Source organism: Scyliorhinus torazame, chromosome 24 (genome assembly GCF_047496885.1).
Source record: "Scyliorhinus torazame isolate Kashiwa2021f chromosome 24, sScyTor2.1, whole genome shotgun sequence".
Lineage (NCBI taxonomy): Eukaryota > Metazoa > Chordata > Chondrichthyes > Carcharhiniformes > Scyliorhinidae > Scyliorhinus > Scyliorhinus torazame.
The window spans coordinates 7,775,474-7,792,689 of NC_092730.1; the positions used below are offsets into that span (position 1 = coordinate 7,775,474).

The 17,216-nt window shown below is 64.0% G+C and overlaps 1 protein-coding gene across 1 annotated transcript in view; it reads left to right on the forward strand.

Moving 5' to 3' along the window:
* Positions 1 to 17,216, forward strand: part of sf3b2 (splicing factor 3b, subunit 2) — a 73,895-nt gene that overhangs the window by 19,235 nt on the left and 37,444 nt on the right. The window contains exon 4 of the mRNA XM_072489326.1: positions 12,381 to 12,495. Within this exon, the coding sequence (XP_072345427.1) occupies positions 12,381 to 12,495 (115 nt within the window). The remainder of the gene's footprint in view (positions 1 to 12,380; positions 12,496 to 17,216) is intronic.

Consider the following 17,216-nt stretch of genomic DNA (forward strand, 5'->3'; position numbering starts at 1 on the left):
CGGATCGGGATCCTGTGGGAGCTGGATGTCCCGGATTCTGAGGGAGCTGGGTGTGCGGGATCCTGTGGGAGCTGGGTGTGCGGGATCCTGTGGGAGCTGGGTGTCCGGGATCGGGATACTCTGGGAGCTGGGTGTCCGGGATCGGGATCCTGTGGGAGCTGGGTGTCCGGGATCGGGATCCTCTTGGTGTGCGGGATTGGGATCCTGTGGGAGCTGGGTGTCCCGGATCGGGATACTCTGGGAGCTGGGTGTCCAGGATCGGGATACTCTGGGAGCTGGGTGTCCGGGGTCGGGATCCTGTGGGAGCTGGCTGTCCGGGATCGGGATCCTGTGGCAGCTGGGTGTCCGGGATCGGGATCCTGTGGGAGCTGGGTGTCCGGGATCGGGATCCCGTGGGAACTGGGTGTCCGGGATCGGGATCCTGTGGGAGCTGGATATCCGGGATCAGGATCCTGTGGGAGCTGGGTGTCCGCGATCAGGATCCTGTGGGAGCTGCGTGTCCGGGATCCTGTGGTAGCTGGGTGTCCGGGATCGGGATCCTGTGGGAGCTGGGTGTCCGGGTTCGGGATCCTGTGGGAGCTGCGTGTCTGGGTTCCTGTGGGAGCTGGGAGTCCGGGATCAGCATCCTGTGGGAGCTGGGAGTCCGGGATCAGCATCCTGTGGGAGCTGTGTGTCCGGGATCCTGTGGGAGCTGGGTGTCCGGGATCCTGTGGGAGCTGGGTGTCCGGGATCGGGATCCTGTGGGAGCTGCGTGTCTGGGATCTTGTGGGAGCTGGGTGTCCGGGATCGGGATCCTGTGGGAGCTGGATATCCGGGATCGGGATCCTGTGGGAGCTGGGTGTCCGGGATCGGGATCCTGTGGGAGCTGCGTGTCCGGGATCCAGTGGGAGCTGGGTGTCCGGGATCGGGATCCTGAGCGAGCTGTGTGATCGGGATCCTGTGGGAGCTGCGTGTCCGGGATCGGGATCCTGTGGGAGCCGCGTGTCCGGGATCGGGATCCTGTGGGAGCTGCGTGTCCGGGATCGGGATCCTGAGCGAGCTGCGTGATCGGGATCCTGTGGGAGCTGCGTGTCCGGGATCGGGATCCTGTGGGAGCTGCGTGTCCGGGATCGGGATCCTGAGCGAGCTGCGTGATCGGGATCCTGTGGGAGCTGCGTGTCCGGGATCGGGATCCTGAGCGAGCTGGGTGTGCGGGATCGGAATCCTGAGGGAGCTGGGTGTCCGGGATCGGGATCCTGTGGGAGCTGGGTGTCCGGGATCGGGATCCTGTGGGAGCTGGGTATGCGGGATCGGGATCCTGTGGGAGCTGGGTGTGCGGGATCGGGATCCTTTGGGAGCTGGGTGTCCGGGATCGGGATCCTGTGGGAGCTGGGTGTCCGGGATCGGGATCCTGTGGGAGCTGGGTGTCCGGGATCGGGATCCTGTGGGAGCTGGGTGTCCGGGATCGGGATCCTGTGGGAGCTGGGTGTCCGGGATCGGGATCCTGTGGGAGCTGCGTGTCCGGGATCGGGATCCTGAGCGAGCTGCGTGATCGGGATCCTGAGCGAGCTGCGTGATCGGGATCCTGTGGGAGCTGCGTGTCCGGGATCGGGATCCTGTGGGAGCCGCGTGTCCGGGATCGGGATCCTGTGGGAGCTGCGTGTCCGGGATCGGGATCCTGAGCGAGCTGCGTGATCGGGATCCTGTGGGAGCTGCGTGTCCGGGATCGGGATCCTGTGGGAGCTGCGTGTCCGGGATCGGGATCCTGAGCGAGCTGCGTGATCGGGATCCTGTGGGAGCTGCGTGTCCGGGATCGGGATCCTGAGCGAGCTGGGTGTGCGGGATCGGGATCCTGTGGGAGCTGGGTATGCGGGATCGGGATCCTGTGGGTGCTGGGTGTGCGGGATCGGAATCCTGAGGGAGCTGGGTGTCCGGGATCGGGATCCTGTGGGAGCTGGGTGTCCGGGATCGGGATCCTGTGGGAGCTGGGTATGCGGGATCGGGATCCTGTGGGAGCTGGGTGTGCGGGATCGGGATCCTTTGGGAGCTGGGTGTCCGGGATCGGGATCCTGTGGGAGCTGGGTGTCCGGGATCGGGATCCTGTGGGAGCTGGGTGTCCGGGATCGGGATCCTGTGGGAGCTGGGTGTCCGGGATCGGGATCCTGTGGGAGCTGGGTGTCCGGGATCGGGATCCTGTGGGAGCTGGGTGTCTGGGATCGGGATCCTGTGAGAGCTGCGTGTCCGGGATCGAGATCCTGTGGGAGCTGGGTGTGTGGGATCGGAATCCTGAGGGAGCTGGGTGTCCCGGATCGGGATCCTGTGGGAGCTGGATGTCCGGGATCCTGAGGGAGCTGGGTGTCCGGGATCGGGATCCTGTGGGAGCTGGGTGTGCGGGGTCCTGTTGGAGCTGGGTGTCCGGGATTGGGATCCTGTGGGAGTTGGGTGTCCGGGATTGGGATCCTGTGGGAGTTGGGTGTCCGGGATCGGGATCCTGTTAGAGCTGGGTGTACCGGATCGGGATCCTGTGGGAGCTGGGTGTCCGGGGTCGGGATTCTCTGGGAGCTGGGTGTCCGGGATCGGGATCCTGTGGGAGCTGGCTGTCCGGGATTGGGATCCTGTGGGAGCTGGGTGTCCGGGATTGGGATCCTGTGGGAGCTGGGTGTCCGGGATCGGGATCCCGTGGGAGCTGGGTGTCCGGGATCGGGATCCCGTGGGAGCTGGGTGTCCGGGATCGGGATCCTGTGGGAGCTGGATGTCTGGGATCGGGATCCTGTGGGAGCTGGGTGTCCGGGATCCTGTGGGAGCTGGGTGTGCGGGATCGGGATCCTGTGGGAGCTGGGTGTGTGGGATCCTGTGGGAGCTGGGTGTGCGGGATCGGGATCCTGTGGGAGCTGGGTGTGCGGGATTGGGATCCTGTGGGAGCTGGGTGTGTGGGATCGGGATTCTGTGGGAGCTGGGTGTCCGGGATCGGGATCCTGTGGGAGCTGGGTGTCCGGGATCGGGATCCTGTGGGAGCTGGGTGATCGGGATCCTGTGAGAGCTGCGTGTCCGGGATCGAGATCCTGTGGGAGCTGGGTGTCCCGGATCGGGATCCTGTGGGAGCTGGATGTCCCGGATTCTGAGGGAGCTGGGTGTGCGGGATCCTGTGGGAGCTGGGTGTGCGGGATCCTGTGGGAGCTGGGTGTCCGGGATCGGGATACTCTGGGAGCTGGGTGTCCGGGATCGGGATCCTGTGGGAGCTGGGTGTCCGGGATCGGGATCCTCTTGGTGTGCGGGATTGGGATCCTGTGGGAGCTGGGTGTCCCGGATCGGGATACTCTGGGAGCTGGGTGTCCAGGATCGGGATACTCTGGGAGCTGGGTGTCCGGGGTCGGGATCCTGTGGGAGCTGGCTGTCCGGGATCGGGATCCTGTGGCAGCTGGGTGTCCGGGATCGGGATCCTGTGGGAGCTGGGTGTCCGGGATCGGGATCCCGTGGGAACTGGGTGTCCGGGATCGGGATCCTGTGGGAGCTGGATATCCGGGATCAGGATCCTGTGGGAGCTGGGTGTCCGCGATCAGGATCCTGTGGGAGCTGCGTGTCCGGGATCCTGTGGTAGCTGGGTGTCCGGGATCGGGATCCTGTGGGAGCTGGGTGTCCGGGTTCGGGATCCTGTGGGAGCTGCGTGTCTGGGTTCCTGTGGGAGCTGGGAGTCCGGGATCAGCATCCTGTGGGAGCTGGGAGTCCGGGATCAGCATCCTGTGGGAGCTGTGTGTCCGGGATCCTGTGGGAGCTGGGTGTCCGGGATCCTGTGGGAGCTGGGTGTCCGGGATCGGGATCCTGTGGGAGCTGCGTGTCTGGGATCTTGTGGGAGCTGGGTGTCCGGGATCGGGATCCTGTGGGAGCTGGATATCCGGGATCGGGATCCTGTGGGAGCTGGGTGTCCGGGATCGGGATCCTGTGGGAGCTGCGTGTCCGGGATCCAGTGGGAGCTGGGTGTCCGGGATCGGGATCCTGAGCGAGCTGTGTGATCGGGATCCTGTGGGAGCTGCGTGTCCGGGATCGGGATCCTGTGGGAGCCGCGTGTCCGGGATCGGGATCCTGTGGGAGCTGCGTGTCCGGGATCGGGATCCTGAGCGAGCTGCGTGATCGGGATCCTGTGGGAGCTGCGTGTCCGGGATCGGGATCCTGTGGGAGCTGCGTGTCCGGGATCGGGATCCTGAGCGAGCTGCGTGATCGGGATCCTGTGGGAGCTGCGTGTCCGGGATCGGGATCCTGAGCGAGCTGGGTGTGCGGGATCGGAATCCTGAGGGAGCTGGGTGTCCGGGATCGGGATCCTGTGGGAGCTGGGTGTCCGGGATCGGGATCCTGTGGGAGCTGGGTATGCGGGATCGGGATCCTGTGGGAGCTGGGTGTGCGGGATCGGGATCCTTTGGGAGCTGGGTGTCCGGGATCGGGATCCTGTGGGAGCTGGGTGTCCGGGATCGGGATCCTGTGGGAGCTGGGTGTCCGGGATCGGGATCCTGTGGGAGCTGGGTGTCCGGGATCGGGATCCTGTGGGAGCTGGGTGTCCGGGATCGGGATCCTGTGGGAGCTGCGTGTCCGGGATCGGGATCCTGAGCGAGCTGCGTGATCGGGATCCTGAGCGAGCTGCGTGATCGGGATCCTGTGGGAGCTGCGTGTCCGGGATCGGGATCCTGTGGGAGCCGCGTGTCCGGGATCGGGATCCTGTGGGAGCTGCGTGTCCGGGATCGGGATCCTGAGCGAGCTGCGTGATCGGGATCCTGTGGGAGCTGCGTGTCCGGGATCGGGATCCTGTGGGAGCTGCGTGTCCGGGATCGGGATCCTGAGCGAGCTGCGTGATCGGGATCCTGTGGGAGCTGCGTGTCCGGGATCGGGATCCTGAGCGAGCTGGGTGTGCGGGATCGGGATCCTGTGGGAGCTGGGTATGCGGGATCGGGATCCTGTGGGTGCTGGGTGTGCGGGATCGGAATCCTGAGGGAGCTGGGTGTCCGGGATCGGGATCCTGTGGGAGCTGGGTGTCCGGGATCGGGATCCTGTGGGAGCTGGGTATGCGGGATCGGGATCCTGTGGGAGCTGGGTGTGCGGGATCGGGATCCTTTGGGAGCTGGGTGTCCGGGATCGGGATCCTGTGGGAGCTGGGTGTCCGGGATCGGGATCCTGTGGGAGCTGGGTGTCCGGGATCGGGATCCTGTGGGAGCTGGGTGTCCGGGATCGGGATCCTGTGGGAGCTGGGTGTCCGGGATCGGGATCCTGTGGGAGCTGGGTGTCTGGGATCGGGATCCTGTGAGAGCTGCGTGTCCGGGATCGAGATCCTGTGGGAGCTGGGTGTGTGGGATCGGAATCCTGAGTGAGCTGGGTGTCCCGGATCGGGATCCTGTGGGAGCTGGATGTCCGGGATCCTGAGGAAGCTGGGTGTCCGGGATCGGGATCCTGTGGGAGCTGGGTGTGCGGGGTCCTGTTGGAGCTAGGTGTCCGGGATCGGGATACTCTGGGAGCTGGGTGTCCGGGATTGGGATCCTGTGGGAGTTGGGTGTCCGGGATCGGGATCCTGTTAGAGCTGGGTGTCCGGGATCGGGATCCTGTGGGAGCTGGGTGTGCGGGATCGGGATCCTGTGGGAGCTGGGTGTGTGGGATCCTGTGGGAGCTGGGTGTGTGGGATCGGGATTCTGTGGGAGCTGGGTGTCCGGGATCGGGATCCTGTGAGAGCTGCATGTCCGGGATCGAGATCCTGTGGGAGCTGGGTGTCCCGGATCGGGATCCTGTGGGAGCTGGGTGTCCGGGATCGGGATCCTGTGGGAGCTGGGTGTCCGGGATCGGGATCCTGTGGGAGCTGCGTGTCCGGGATCGGGATCCTGAGCGAGCTGCGTGATCGGGATCCTGAGCGAGCTGCGTGATCGGGATCCTGTGGGAGCTGCGTGTCCGGGATCGGGATCCTGTGGGAGCCGCGTGTCCGGGATCGGGATCCTGTGGGAGCTGCGTGTCCGGGATCGGGATCCTGAGCGAGCTGCGTGATCGGGATCCTGTGGGAGCTGCGTGTCCGGGATCGGGATCCTGTGGGAGCTGCGTGTCCGGGATCGGGATCCTGAGCGAGCTGCGTGATCGGGATCCTGTGGGAGCTGCGTGTCCGGGATCGGGATCCTGAGCGAGCTGGGTGTCCGGGATCGGGATCCTGTGGGAGCTGGGTGTCCGGGTTCGGGATCCTGTGGGAGCTGCGTGTCTGGGTTCCTGTGGGAGCTGGGAGTCCAGGATCAGCATCCTGTGGGAGCTGGGAGTCCGGGATCAGCATCCTGTGGGAGCTGTGTGTCCGGGATCCTGTGGGAGCTGGGTGTCCGGGATCCTGTGGGAGCTGGGTGTCCGGGATCGGGATCCTGTGGGAGCTGCGTGTCTGGGATCTTGTGGGAGCTGGGTGTCCGGGATCGGGATCCTGTGGGAGCTGGATATCCGGGATCGGGATCCTGTGGGAGCTGGGTGTCCGGGATCGGGATCCTGTGGGAGCTGCGTGTCCGGGATCCAGTGGGAGCTGGGTGTCCGGGATCGGGATCCTGAGCGAGCTGTGTGATCGGGATCCTGTGGGAGCTGCGTGTCCGGGATCGGGATCCTGTGGGAGCCGCGTGTCCGGGATCGGGATCCTGTGGGAGCTGCGTGTCCGGGATCGGGATCCTGAGCGAGCTGCGTGATCGGGATCCTGTGGGAGCTGCGTGTCCGGGATCGGGATCCTGTGGGAGCTGCGTGTCCGGGATCGGGATCCTGAGCGAGCTGCGTGATCGGGATCCTGTGGGAGCTGCGTGTCCGGGATCGGGATCCTGAGCGAGCTGGGTGTGCGGGATCGGAATCCTGAGGGAGCTGGGTGTCCGGGATCGGGATCCTGTGGGAGCTGGGTGTCCGGGATCGGGATCCTGTGGGAGCTGGGTATGCGGGATCGGGATCCTGTGGGAGCTGGGTGTGCGGGATCGGGATCCTTTGGGAGCTGGGTGTCCGGGATCGGGATCCTGTGGGAGCTGGGTGTCCGGGATCGGGATCCTGTGGGAGCTGGGTGTCCGGGATCGGGATCCTGTGGGAGCTGGGTGTCCGGGATCGGGATCCTGTGGGAGCTGGGTGTCCGGGATCGGGATCCTGTGGGAGCTGCGTGTCCGGGATCGGGATCCTGAGCGAGCTGCGTGATCGGGATCCTGAGCGAGCTGCGTGATCGGGATCCTGTGGGAGCTGCGTGTCCGGGATCGGGATCCTGTGGGAGCCGCGTGTCCGGGATCGGGATCCTGTGGGAGCTGCGTGTCCGGGATCGGGATCCTGAGCGAGCTGCGTGATCGGGATCCTGTGGGAGCTGCGTGTCCGGGATCGGGATCCTGTGGGAGCTGCGTGTCCGGGATCGGGATCCTGAGCGAGCTGCGTGATCGGGATCCTGTGGGAGCTGCGTGTCCGGGATAGGGATCCTGAGCGAGCTGGGTGTGCGGGATCGGGATCCTGTGGGAGCTGGGTATGCGGGATCGGGATCCTGTGGGTGCTGGGTGTGCGGGATCGGAATCCTGAGGGAGCTGGGTGTCCGGGATCGGGATCCTGTGGGAGCTGGGTGTCCGGGATCGGGATCCTGTGGGAGCTGGGTATGCGGGATCGGGATCCTGTGGGAGCTGGGTGTGCGGGATCGGGATCCTTTGGGAGCTGGGTGTCCGGGATCGGGATCCTGTGGGAGCTGGGTGTCCGGGATCGGGATCCTGTGGGAGCTGGGTGTCCGGGATCGGGATCCTGTGGGAGCTGGGTGTCCGGGATCGGGATCCTGTGGGAGCTGGGTGTCCGGGATCGGGATCCTGTGGGAGCTGGGTGTCTGGGATCGGGATCCTGTGAGAGCTGCGTGTCCGGGATCGAGATCCTGTGGGAGCTGGGTGTGTGGGATCGGAATCCTGAGTGAGCTGGGTGTCCCGGATCGGGATCCTGTGGGAGCTGGATGTCCGGGATCCTGAGGAAGCTGGGTGTCCGGGATCGGGATCCTGTGGGAGCTGGGTGTGCGGGGTCCTGTTGGAGCTAGGTGTCCGGGATCGGGATACTCTGGGAGCTGGGTGTCCGGGATTGGGATCCTGTGGGAGTTGGGTGTCCGGGATCGGGATCCTGTTAGAGCTGGGTGTCCGGGATCGGGATCCTGTGGGAGCTGGGTGTGCGGGATCGGGATCCTGTGGGAGCTGGGTGTGTGGGATCCTGTGGGAGCTGGGTGTGTGGGATCGGGATTCTGTGGGAGCTGGGTGTCCGGGATCGGGATCCTGTGAGAGCTGCATGTCCGGGATCGAGATCCTGTGGGAGCTGGGTGTCCCGGATCGGGATCCTGTGGGAGCTGGGTGTCCGGGATCGGGATCCTGTGGGAGCTGGGTGTCCGGGATCGGGATCCTGTGGGAGCTGCGTGTCCGGGATCGGGATCCTGAGCGAGCTGCGTGATCGGGATCCTGAGCGAGCTGCGTGATCGGGATCCTGTGGGAGCTGCGTGTCCGGGATCGGGATCCTGTGGGAGCCGCGTGTCCGGGATCGGGATCCTGTGGGAGCTGCGTGTCCGGGATCGGGATCCTGAGCGAGCTGCGTGATCGGGATCCTGTGGGAGCTGCGTGTCCGGGATCGGGATCCTGTGGGAGCTGCGTGTCCGGGATCGGGATCCTGAGCGAGCTGCGTGATCGGGATCCTGTGGGAGCTGCGTGTCCGGGATCGGGATCCTGAGCGAGCTGGGTGTGCGGGATCGGGATCCTGTGGGAGCTGGGTATGCGGGATCGGGATCCTGTGGGTGCTGGGTGTGCGGGATCGGAATCCTGAGGGAGCTGGGTGTCCGGGATCGGGATCCTGTGGGAGCTGGGTGTCCGGGATCGGGATCCTGTGGGAGCTGGGTATGCGGGATCGGGATCCTGTGGGAGCTGGGTGTGCGGGATCGGGATCCTTTGGGAGCTGGGTGTCCGGGATCGGGATCCTGTGGGAGCTGGGTGTCCGGGATCGGGATCCTGTGGGAGCTGGGTGTCCGGGATCGGGATCCTGTGGGAGCTGGGTGTCCGGGATCGGGATCCTGTGGGAGCTGGGTGTCCGGGATCGGGATCCTGTGGGAGCTGGGTGTCTGGGATCGGGATCCTGTGAGAGCTGCGTGTCCGGGATCGAGATCCTGTGGGAGCTGGGTGTGTGGGATCGGAATCCTGAGTGAGCTGGGTGTCCCGGATCGGGATCCTGTGGGAGCTGGATGTCCGGGATCCTGAGGAAGCTGGGTGTCCGGGATCGGGATCCTGTGGGAGCTGGGTGTGCGGGGTCCTGTTGGAGCTAGGTGTCCGGGATCGGGATACTCTGGGAGCTGGGTGTCCGGGATTGGGATCCTGTGGGAGTTGGGTGTCCGGGATCGGGATCCTGTTAGAGCTGGGTGTCCGGGATCGGGATCCTGTGGGAGCTGGGTGTGCGGGATCGGGATCCTGTGGGAGCTGGGTGTGTGGGATCCTGTGGGAGCTGGGTGTGTGGGATCGGGATTCTGTGGGAGCTGGGTGTCCGGGATCGGGATCCTGTGAGAGCTGCATGTCCGGGATCGAGATCCTGTGGGAGCTGGGTGTCCCAGATCGGGATCCTGTGGGAGCTGGATGTCCGGGATTCTGAGGGAGCTGGGTGTCCGGGATCGGGATCCTGTGGGAGCTGGGTGTGCGGGATCCTGTGGGAGCTGGGTGTGCGGGATCCTGTGGGAGCTGGGTGTCCGGGATCGGGATACTCTGGGAGCTGGGTGTCCGGGATCGGGATCCTGTGGGAGCTGGGTGTCTGGGATCGGGATCCTCTTGGTGTGCGGGATTGGGATCCTGTGGGAGCTGGGTGTCCCGGATCGGGATACTCTGGGAGCTGGGTGTCCAGGATCGGGATACTCTGGGAGCTGGGTGTCCGGGGTCGGGATCCTGTGGGAGCTGGCTGTCCGGGATCGGGATCCTGTGGCAGCTGGGTGTCCGGGATCGGGATCCCGTGGGAGCTGGGTGTCCGGGATCGGGATCCAGTGGGAGCTGGGTGTCCGGGATCGGGATCCTGTGGGAGCTGCGTGTCCGGGATCGGGATCCTGTGGGAGCTGGGTGTCCGGGATCGGGATCCTGTGGGAGCTGCGTGTCCGGGATCGGGATCCTGTGGGAGCTGCGTGTCCGGGATCCTGTGGGAGCTGGGTGTCCGGGATCCTGTGGGAGCTGGGTGTCCGGGATCGGGATCCTGAGCGAGCTGCGTGATCGGGATCCTGTGGGAGCTGGGTGTCCGGGATCGGGATCCTGTGGGAGCTGGGTGTCCGGGATCGGGATCCTGAGCGAGCTGCGTGATCGGGATCCTGTGGGAGCTGGGTGTCCGGGATCAGGATCCTGTGGGAGCTGGGTGTCCGGGATCGGGATCCTGAGCGAGCTGCGTGATCGGGATCCTGTGGGAGCTGCGTGTCCGGGATCGGGATCCTGTGGGAGCTGCGTGTCCGGGATCCTGTGGGAGCTGGGTGTCCGGGATCGGGATCCTGAGCGAGCTGCGTGTCTGGGATCCTGTGGGAGCTGGGTGTCCGGGATCGGGATCATTTGGGAGCTGGATATCCGGGATCGGGATCCTGTGGGAGCTGGGTGTCCGGGATCGGGATCCTGTGGGAGCTGCGTGTTCGGGATCCTGTGGGAGCTGGGTGTCCGGGATCGGGATCCTGAGCGAGCTGCGTGATCAGGATCCTGTGGGAGCTGGGTGTCCGGGATCGGGATCCTGTGGGAGCTGCGTGTCCGGGATTCTGTGGGAGCTGGGTGTCCGGGATCGGGATCCTGTGGGAGCTGCGTGTCCGGGATCCTGTGGGAGCTGGGTGTCCGGGATCGGGATCCTGTGGGAGCTGCGTGTCCGGGATCCTGTGGGAGCTGGGTGTCCGGGATCGGGATCCTGTGGGAGCTGCGTGTCCGGGATCCTGTGGGAGCTGGGTGTCCGGGATCGGGATCCTGAGCGAGCTGCGTGATCGGGATCCTGTGGGAGCTGGGTGTCCGGGATCGGGATCCTGTGGGAGCTGGGTGTCCGGGATCGGGATCCTGAGCGAGCTGCGTGATCGGGATCCTGTGGGAGCTGGGTGTCCGGGATCAGGATCCTGTGGGAGCTGGGTGTCCGGGATCGGGATCCTGAGCGAGCTGCGTGATCGGGATCCTGTGGGAGCTGCGTGTCCGGGATCGGGATCCTGTGGGAGCTGCGTGTCCGGGATCCTGTGGGAGCTGGGTGTCCGGGATCGGGATCCTGAGCGAGCTGCGTGATCGGGATCCTGCGGGAGCTGCGTGATCGGGATCCTGTGGGAGCTGGGTGTCCGGGATCGGGATCCTATGGGAGCTGGGTGTCCGGGATCGGGATCCTGAGCGAGCTGCGTGATCGGGATCCTGAGCGAGCTGCGTGATCGGGATCCTGTGGGAGCTGCGTGTCCGGGATCGGATTCCGTTGGGAGTTGGGTGTCCGGGATCGGGATCCTGAGCGAGCTGCGTGATCGGGATCCTGTGGGAGCTACGTGTCCGGGATCGGGATCCTGTGGGAGCTGGGTGTCCGGGATCGGGATCCTGAGCGAGCTGCGTGATCGGGATCCTGTGGGAGCTGCGTGATCGGGATCCTGTGGGAGCTGGGTGTCCGGGATCGGGATCCTGTGGGAGCTGGGTGTGCGGGATCGGGATCCTTTGGGAGCTAGGTGTCCGGGATCGGGATCCTGAGGGAGCTGGGTGTCCGGGATCGGGATCCTGTGGGAGCTGGGTGTCCGGGATCGGGATCCTGAGCGAGCTGCGTGATCGGGATCCTGTGGGAGCTGGGTGTCCGGGATCGGGATCCCGTGGGAGCTGGGTGTCCGGGATCGGGATCCTGTGGGAGCTGGGTGTCCGGGATCGGGATCCTGAGCGAGCTGCGTGATCGGGATCCTGTGGGAGCTGGGTGTCCAGGATCGGGATCCTGAGCGAGCTGCGTGATCGGGATCCTGTGGGAGCTGGGTGTCCGGGATTGGGAGCCTGTGGGAGCTGCGTGTCCGGGATCGGGATCCTGAGCGAGCTGCGTGTCCGGGATCCTGTGGGAGTTGGTTGTCCGGGATCGGGATCCTGAGCGAGCTGCGTGATCGGGATCCTGTGGGAGCTGCGTGTCCGGGATCGGGATCCTGTGGGAGCTGCGTGTCCGGGATCGGGATCCTGTGGGATGTTGGTATCTGTGAATCGAAAGGGAGCAGACAGTGGGGCTTGGGCTGCTGGTCAATGCTAGGTCAATCAGGCACTTTTTAAAAGTGCAAGTGTGCGGGAATGAGCGTAGACCCATGTGTAAGAGAGGATGGTGGGGCGAGGTATGGACGGTCAGGTGTCAGGATGTATGTACAGAGTGGATGTATATGTTTCCAAATGCATGATTTGCAGCTCGCTCTAAGCTATGTCTCTCTCTCTCCCTCCCTTCCCCCCTCTCAGACCGCTGTCTTACTCGAACGCGAACGGCAGCAGCAGGAAATGGTTCATATGCAGCTGGGACCCCCCGGATCGAGACCCATGGAGATTGGGCCACGGCCAACGTTAGGGCCACGAGGTAATGTTGGTTTGACGCTGCACAGGACTGCGCCTCTGTGTTGGGTATGTGCGGTGAGGAGCTGTGCGGCAGTATTCAGGGTCCAGACCGGTGTGGGACAGCTCGCCTCTCATAGATTATCATAGAATTTACAGTGCAGAAGGAGGCCATTCGGCCCATCGAGTCTGTAACGGCTCTTGGAAAGAGCACCCTACCCAAGGTCAACACCTCCACCCTATCCCCATAACCCAGTAACCCCACCCAACACTAAGGGCAATTTGGGACACTAAAGGCAATTTATCATGGCCAATCCACCAAACCTGCACATCTTTGGACTGTGGGAAAAAACCGGAGCACCCGGAGGAAACCCACGCACACACGAGGAGGATGTGCAGACTCCGCACAGACAGTGACCCAAGCCGGAATCGAACCTGGGACCCTGGAGCTGTGAAGCAATTGTGCTATCCACAATGCTACCGTGCCTCTGTGAGGGCCCAGGCCGGTGTGGGACAGCTCACCTCTGTGAGGACCCAGACCGGTGTGGGACTGCTCACCTCTGTGAGGACCCAGACCGGTGTGGGACTGCTCACCTCTGTGAGGGCCCGGGCCGGCGTGGGACAGCTCACCTCTGAGGGCCCAGACCGGTGTGGGACTGCTCACCTCTGTGAGGACCCAGACCGGTGTGAGACTGCTCACCTCTGTGAGGACCCAGACCGGTGTGGGACTGCTCACCTCTGTGACGACCCAGACCGGTGTGAGACTGCTCACCTCTGTGAGGACCCAGGTCGGTGTGGGACTGCTCACCTCTGTGAGGACCATGACCGGTGTGGGACAGCTCACCTCTGTGAGGACCCAGACCGGTGTGGGACAGCTCACCTCTGTGAGGGCCCAGACCGGTGTGGGACTGCTCACCACTGTGAGGATCCAGACCGGTGTGGGACAGCTCACCTCTGTGAGGGCCCAGACCGGTGTGGGACTGCTCACCTCTGTGAGGACCCAGGTCGGTGTGGGACTGCTCACCTCTGTGAGGATTCAGACCGGTGTGGGACTGCTCACCTCTGTGAGGATCCAGACCGGTGTGGGACAGCTCACCTCTGTGAGGGCCCAGACCGGTGTGGGACTGCTCACCTCTGTGAGGATCCAGGTCGGTGTGGGACTGCTCACCTCTGTGAGGACCCAGACCGGTGTGGGACAGCTCACCTCTGAGGACCCAGACCGGTGTGGGACAGCTCACCTCTGTGAGGGCCCAGACCGGTGTGGGACTGCTCACCTCTGAGGGCCCAGACCGGTGTGGGACTGCTCACCTCTGTGAGGGTCCAGACCGGTGTGGGACAGCTCACCTCTGTGAGGGTCCAGACCGGTGTGGGACAGCTCACCTCTGTGAGGACCCAGACCGGTGTGGGACTGCTCACCTCTGTGAGGGCCCAGACCGGTGTGGGACAGCTCACCTCTGTGAGGGCCCAGACCGGTGTGGGACTGCTCACCTCTGTGAGGACCCAGACCGGTGTGGGACTGCTCACCTCTGTGAGGGCCCAGACCGGTGTGGGACAGCTCACCTCTGTGAGGGCCCAGACCGGTGTGGGACAGCTCACCTCTGTGAGGACCCAGACCGGTGTGGGACTGCTCACCTCTGTGAGGGCCCAGACCGGTGTGGGACAGCTCACCTCTGTGAGGGCCCAGACCGGTGTGGGACTGCTCACCTCTGTGAGGACCCAGACCGGTGTGGGACTGCTCACCTCTGTGAGGACCCAGGTCGGTGTGGGGTAACTCACCTCTGTGAGGAGATGTGGATTTCCTGGTTTTGTAGCATGGTGCAGGCCAGATTGGTGGTGGATTTGAAATGGACCAAGGTTCAAAACGCCCAGTGACTGGAAAGACGTTTCCGAGTCGGAGGTTCATGATGCCAAAGCCCACTGTACAGACACTCAATCCCAGATTCTAGGCCATTCCACCCAGTGTCAGTACTGAGGGAGTGCTGCACTGTCAGAGAGTCAGTACTGAGGGAGTGCTGCACTACCAGAGGGTCAGTACTGAGGGAGTGCCGCACTTTCAGAGGGTCAGTACTGAGGGAGTGCTGCACTGTCAGAGGGTCAGTACTGAGGGAGTGCCGCACTGTCAGAGGGTCAGTACTGAGGGAGTGCCGCACTTTCAGAGGGTCGGTACTGAGGGAGTGCTGCACTGTCAGAGGGTCAGTATTGAGAGAGTGCCGCACTGTCAGAGGGTCAGTACTGAGGGAGTGCCGCACTTTCAGAGGGTCGGTACTGAGGGAGTGCTGCACTACCAGAGGGTCAGTACTGAGGGAGTGCCGCACTGTCAGAGGGTCAGTACTGAGGGAGTGCCGCACTTTCAGAGGGTCGGTACTGAGGGAGTGCTGCACTGTCAGAGGGTCAGTACTGAGGGAGTGCTGCACTACCAGAGGGTCAGTACTGAGGGAGTGCCGCACTGTCAGAGGGTCAGTACTGAGGGAGTGCCGCACTGTCAGAGGGTCAGTACTGAGGGAGTGCTGCACTGTCAGAGGGTCAGTACTGAGGGAGTGCTGCACTGTCAGAGGGTCAGTACTGAGGGAGTGCCGCACTGTCAGAGGGTCAGTACTGAGGGAGTGCCGCACTGTCAGAGGGTCAGTACTGAGGGAGTGCCACACTGTCAGAGGGTCAGTACTGAGGGAGTGCCGCACTGTCAGAGGGTCAGTACTGAGGGAGTGCCGCACTGTCAGAGGGTCAGTACTGAGGGAGTGCCGCACTGTCAGAGGGTCAGTACTGAGGGAGTGCCGCACTGTCAGAGGGTCAGTACTGAGGGAGTGCCGCACTTTCAGAGGGTCGGTACTGAGGGAGTGCTGCACTGTCAGAGGGTCAGTATTGAGAGAGTGCCGCACTGTCAGAGGGTCAGTACTGAGGGAGTGCCGCACTTTCAGAGGGTCGGTACTGAGGGAGTGCTGCACTACCAGAGGGTCAGTACTGAGGGAGTGCCGCACTGTCAGAGGGTCAGTACTGAGGGAGTGCCGCACTTTCAGAGGGTCGGTACTGAGGGAGTGCTGCACTGTCAGAGGGTCAGTACTGAGGGAGTGCTGCACTACCAGAGGGTCAGTACTGAGGGAGTGCTGCACTGTCAGAGGGTCAGTACTGAGGGAGTGCCGCACTACCAGAGGGTCAGTACTGAGGGAGTGCTGCACTGTCAGAGGGTCAGTACTGAGGGAGTGCTGCACTGTCAGAGGGTCAGTACTGAGGGAGTGCTGCACTGTCAGAGGGTCAGTACTGAGGGAGTGCCGCACTATCAGAGGGTCAGTACTGAGGGAGTGCTGCACTGTCAGAGGGTCAGTACTGAGGGAGTGCTGCACTGTCAGAGGGTCAGTACTGAGGGAGTGCCGCACTGTCAGAGGGTCAGTACTGAGGGAGTGCCGCACTGTCAGAGGGTCAGTACTGAGGGAGTGCCACACTGTCAGAGGGTCAGTACTGAGGGAGTGCCGCACTGTCAGAGGGTCAGTACTGAGGGAGTGCCGCACTGTCAGAGGGTCAGTACTGAGGGAGTGCCACACTGTCAGAGGGTCAGTACTGAGGGAGTGCCGCACTGTCAGAGGGTCAGTACTGAGGGAGTGCTGCACTGTCAGAGGGTCAGTGCTGAGGGAGCGCCGCACTGTCGGAGGGTCAGTACTGAGGGAGTGCTGCACTACCAGAGGGTCAGTACTGAGGGAGTGCTGCACTACCAGAGGGTCAGTACTGAGGGAGTGCTGCACTACCAGAGGGTCAGTACTGAGGGAGTGCTGCACTACCAGAGGGTCAGTACTGAGGGAGTGCTGCACTGTCAGAGGGTCAGTACTGAGGGAGTGCTGCACTGTCAGAGGGTCAGTACTGAGGGAGTGCCGCACTGTCAGAGGGTCAGTACTGAGGGAGTGCTGCACTGTCAGAGGGTCAGTACTGAGGGAGTGCTGCACTGTCAGAGGGTCAGTACTGAGGGAGTGCCGCACTGTCAGAGGGTCAGTACTGAGGGAGTGCTGCACTACCAGAGGTTCAGTACTGAGGGAGTGCTGCACTGTCAGAGGGTCAGTACTGAGGGAGCGCCGCACTACCAGAGGGTCAGTACTGAGGGAGTGCTGCACTACCAGAGGGTCAGTACTGAGGGAGTGCTGCACTACCAGAGGGTCAGTACTGAGGGAGTGCTGCACTGTCAGAGGGTCAGTACTGAGGGAGTGCTGCACTGTCAGAGGGTCAGTACTGAGGGAGTGCCGCACTGTCAGAGGGTCAGTACCAAGGGAGTGCTGCACTGTCAGAGGGTCAGTACTGAGGGAGTGCTGCACTGTCAGAGGGTCAGTACTGAGGGAGTGCCGCACTGTCAGAGGGTCAGTACTGAGGGAGTGCCGCACTGTCAGAGGGTCAGTACTGAGGGAGTGCTGCACTGTCAGAGGGTCAGTACTGCGGGAGTGCCGCACTGTCGGAGGGTCAGTACTGAGGGAGCGCCGCACTGTCAGAGGGTCAGTGCTGAGGGAGTGCCGCACTGTCAGAGGGTCAGTACTGAGGGAGCGCCGCACTGTCAGAGGGTCAGTGCTGAGGGAGTGCCGCACTGTCAGAGGGTCAGTACTGAGTGCCGCACTGTCAGAGGGTCAGTACTGAGGGAGTGCCGCACTATCAGAGGGTCAGTGCTGAGGGAGTGCCGCACTGTCAGAGGGTCAGTACTGAGGGAGCGCCGCACTGTCAGAGGGTCAGTACTGAGGGAGTGCTGCACTGTCAGAGGGTCAGTACTGAGGGAGT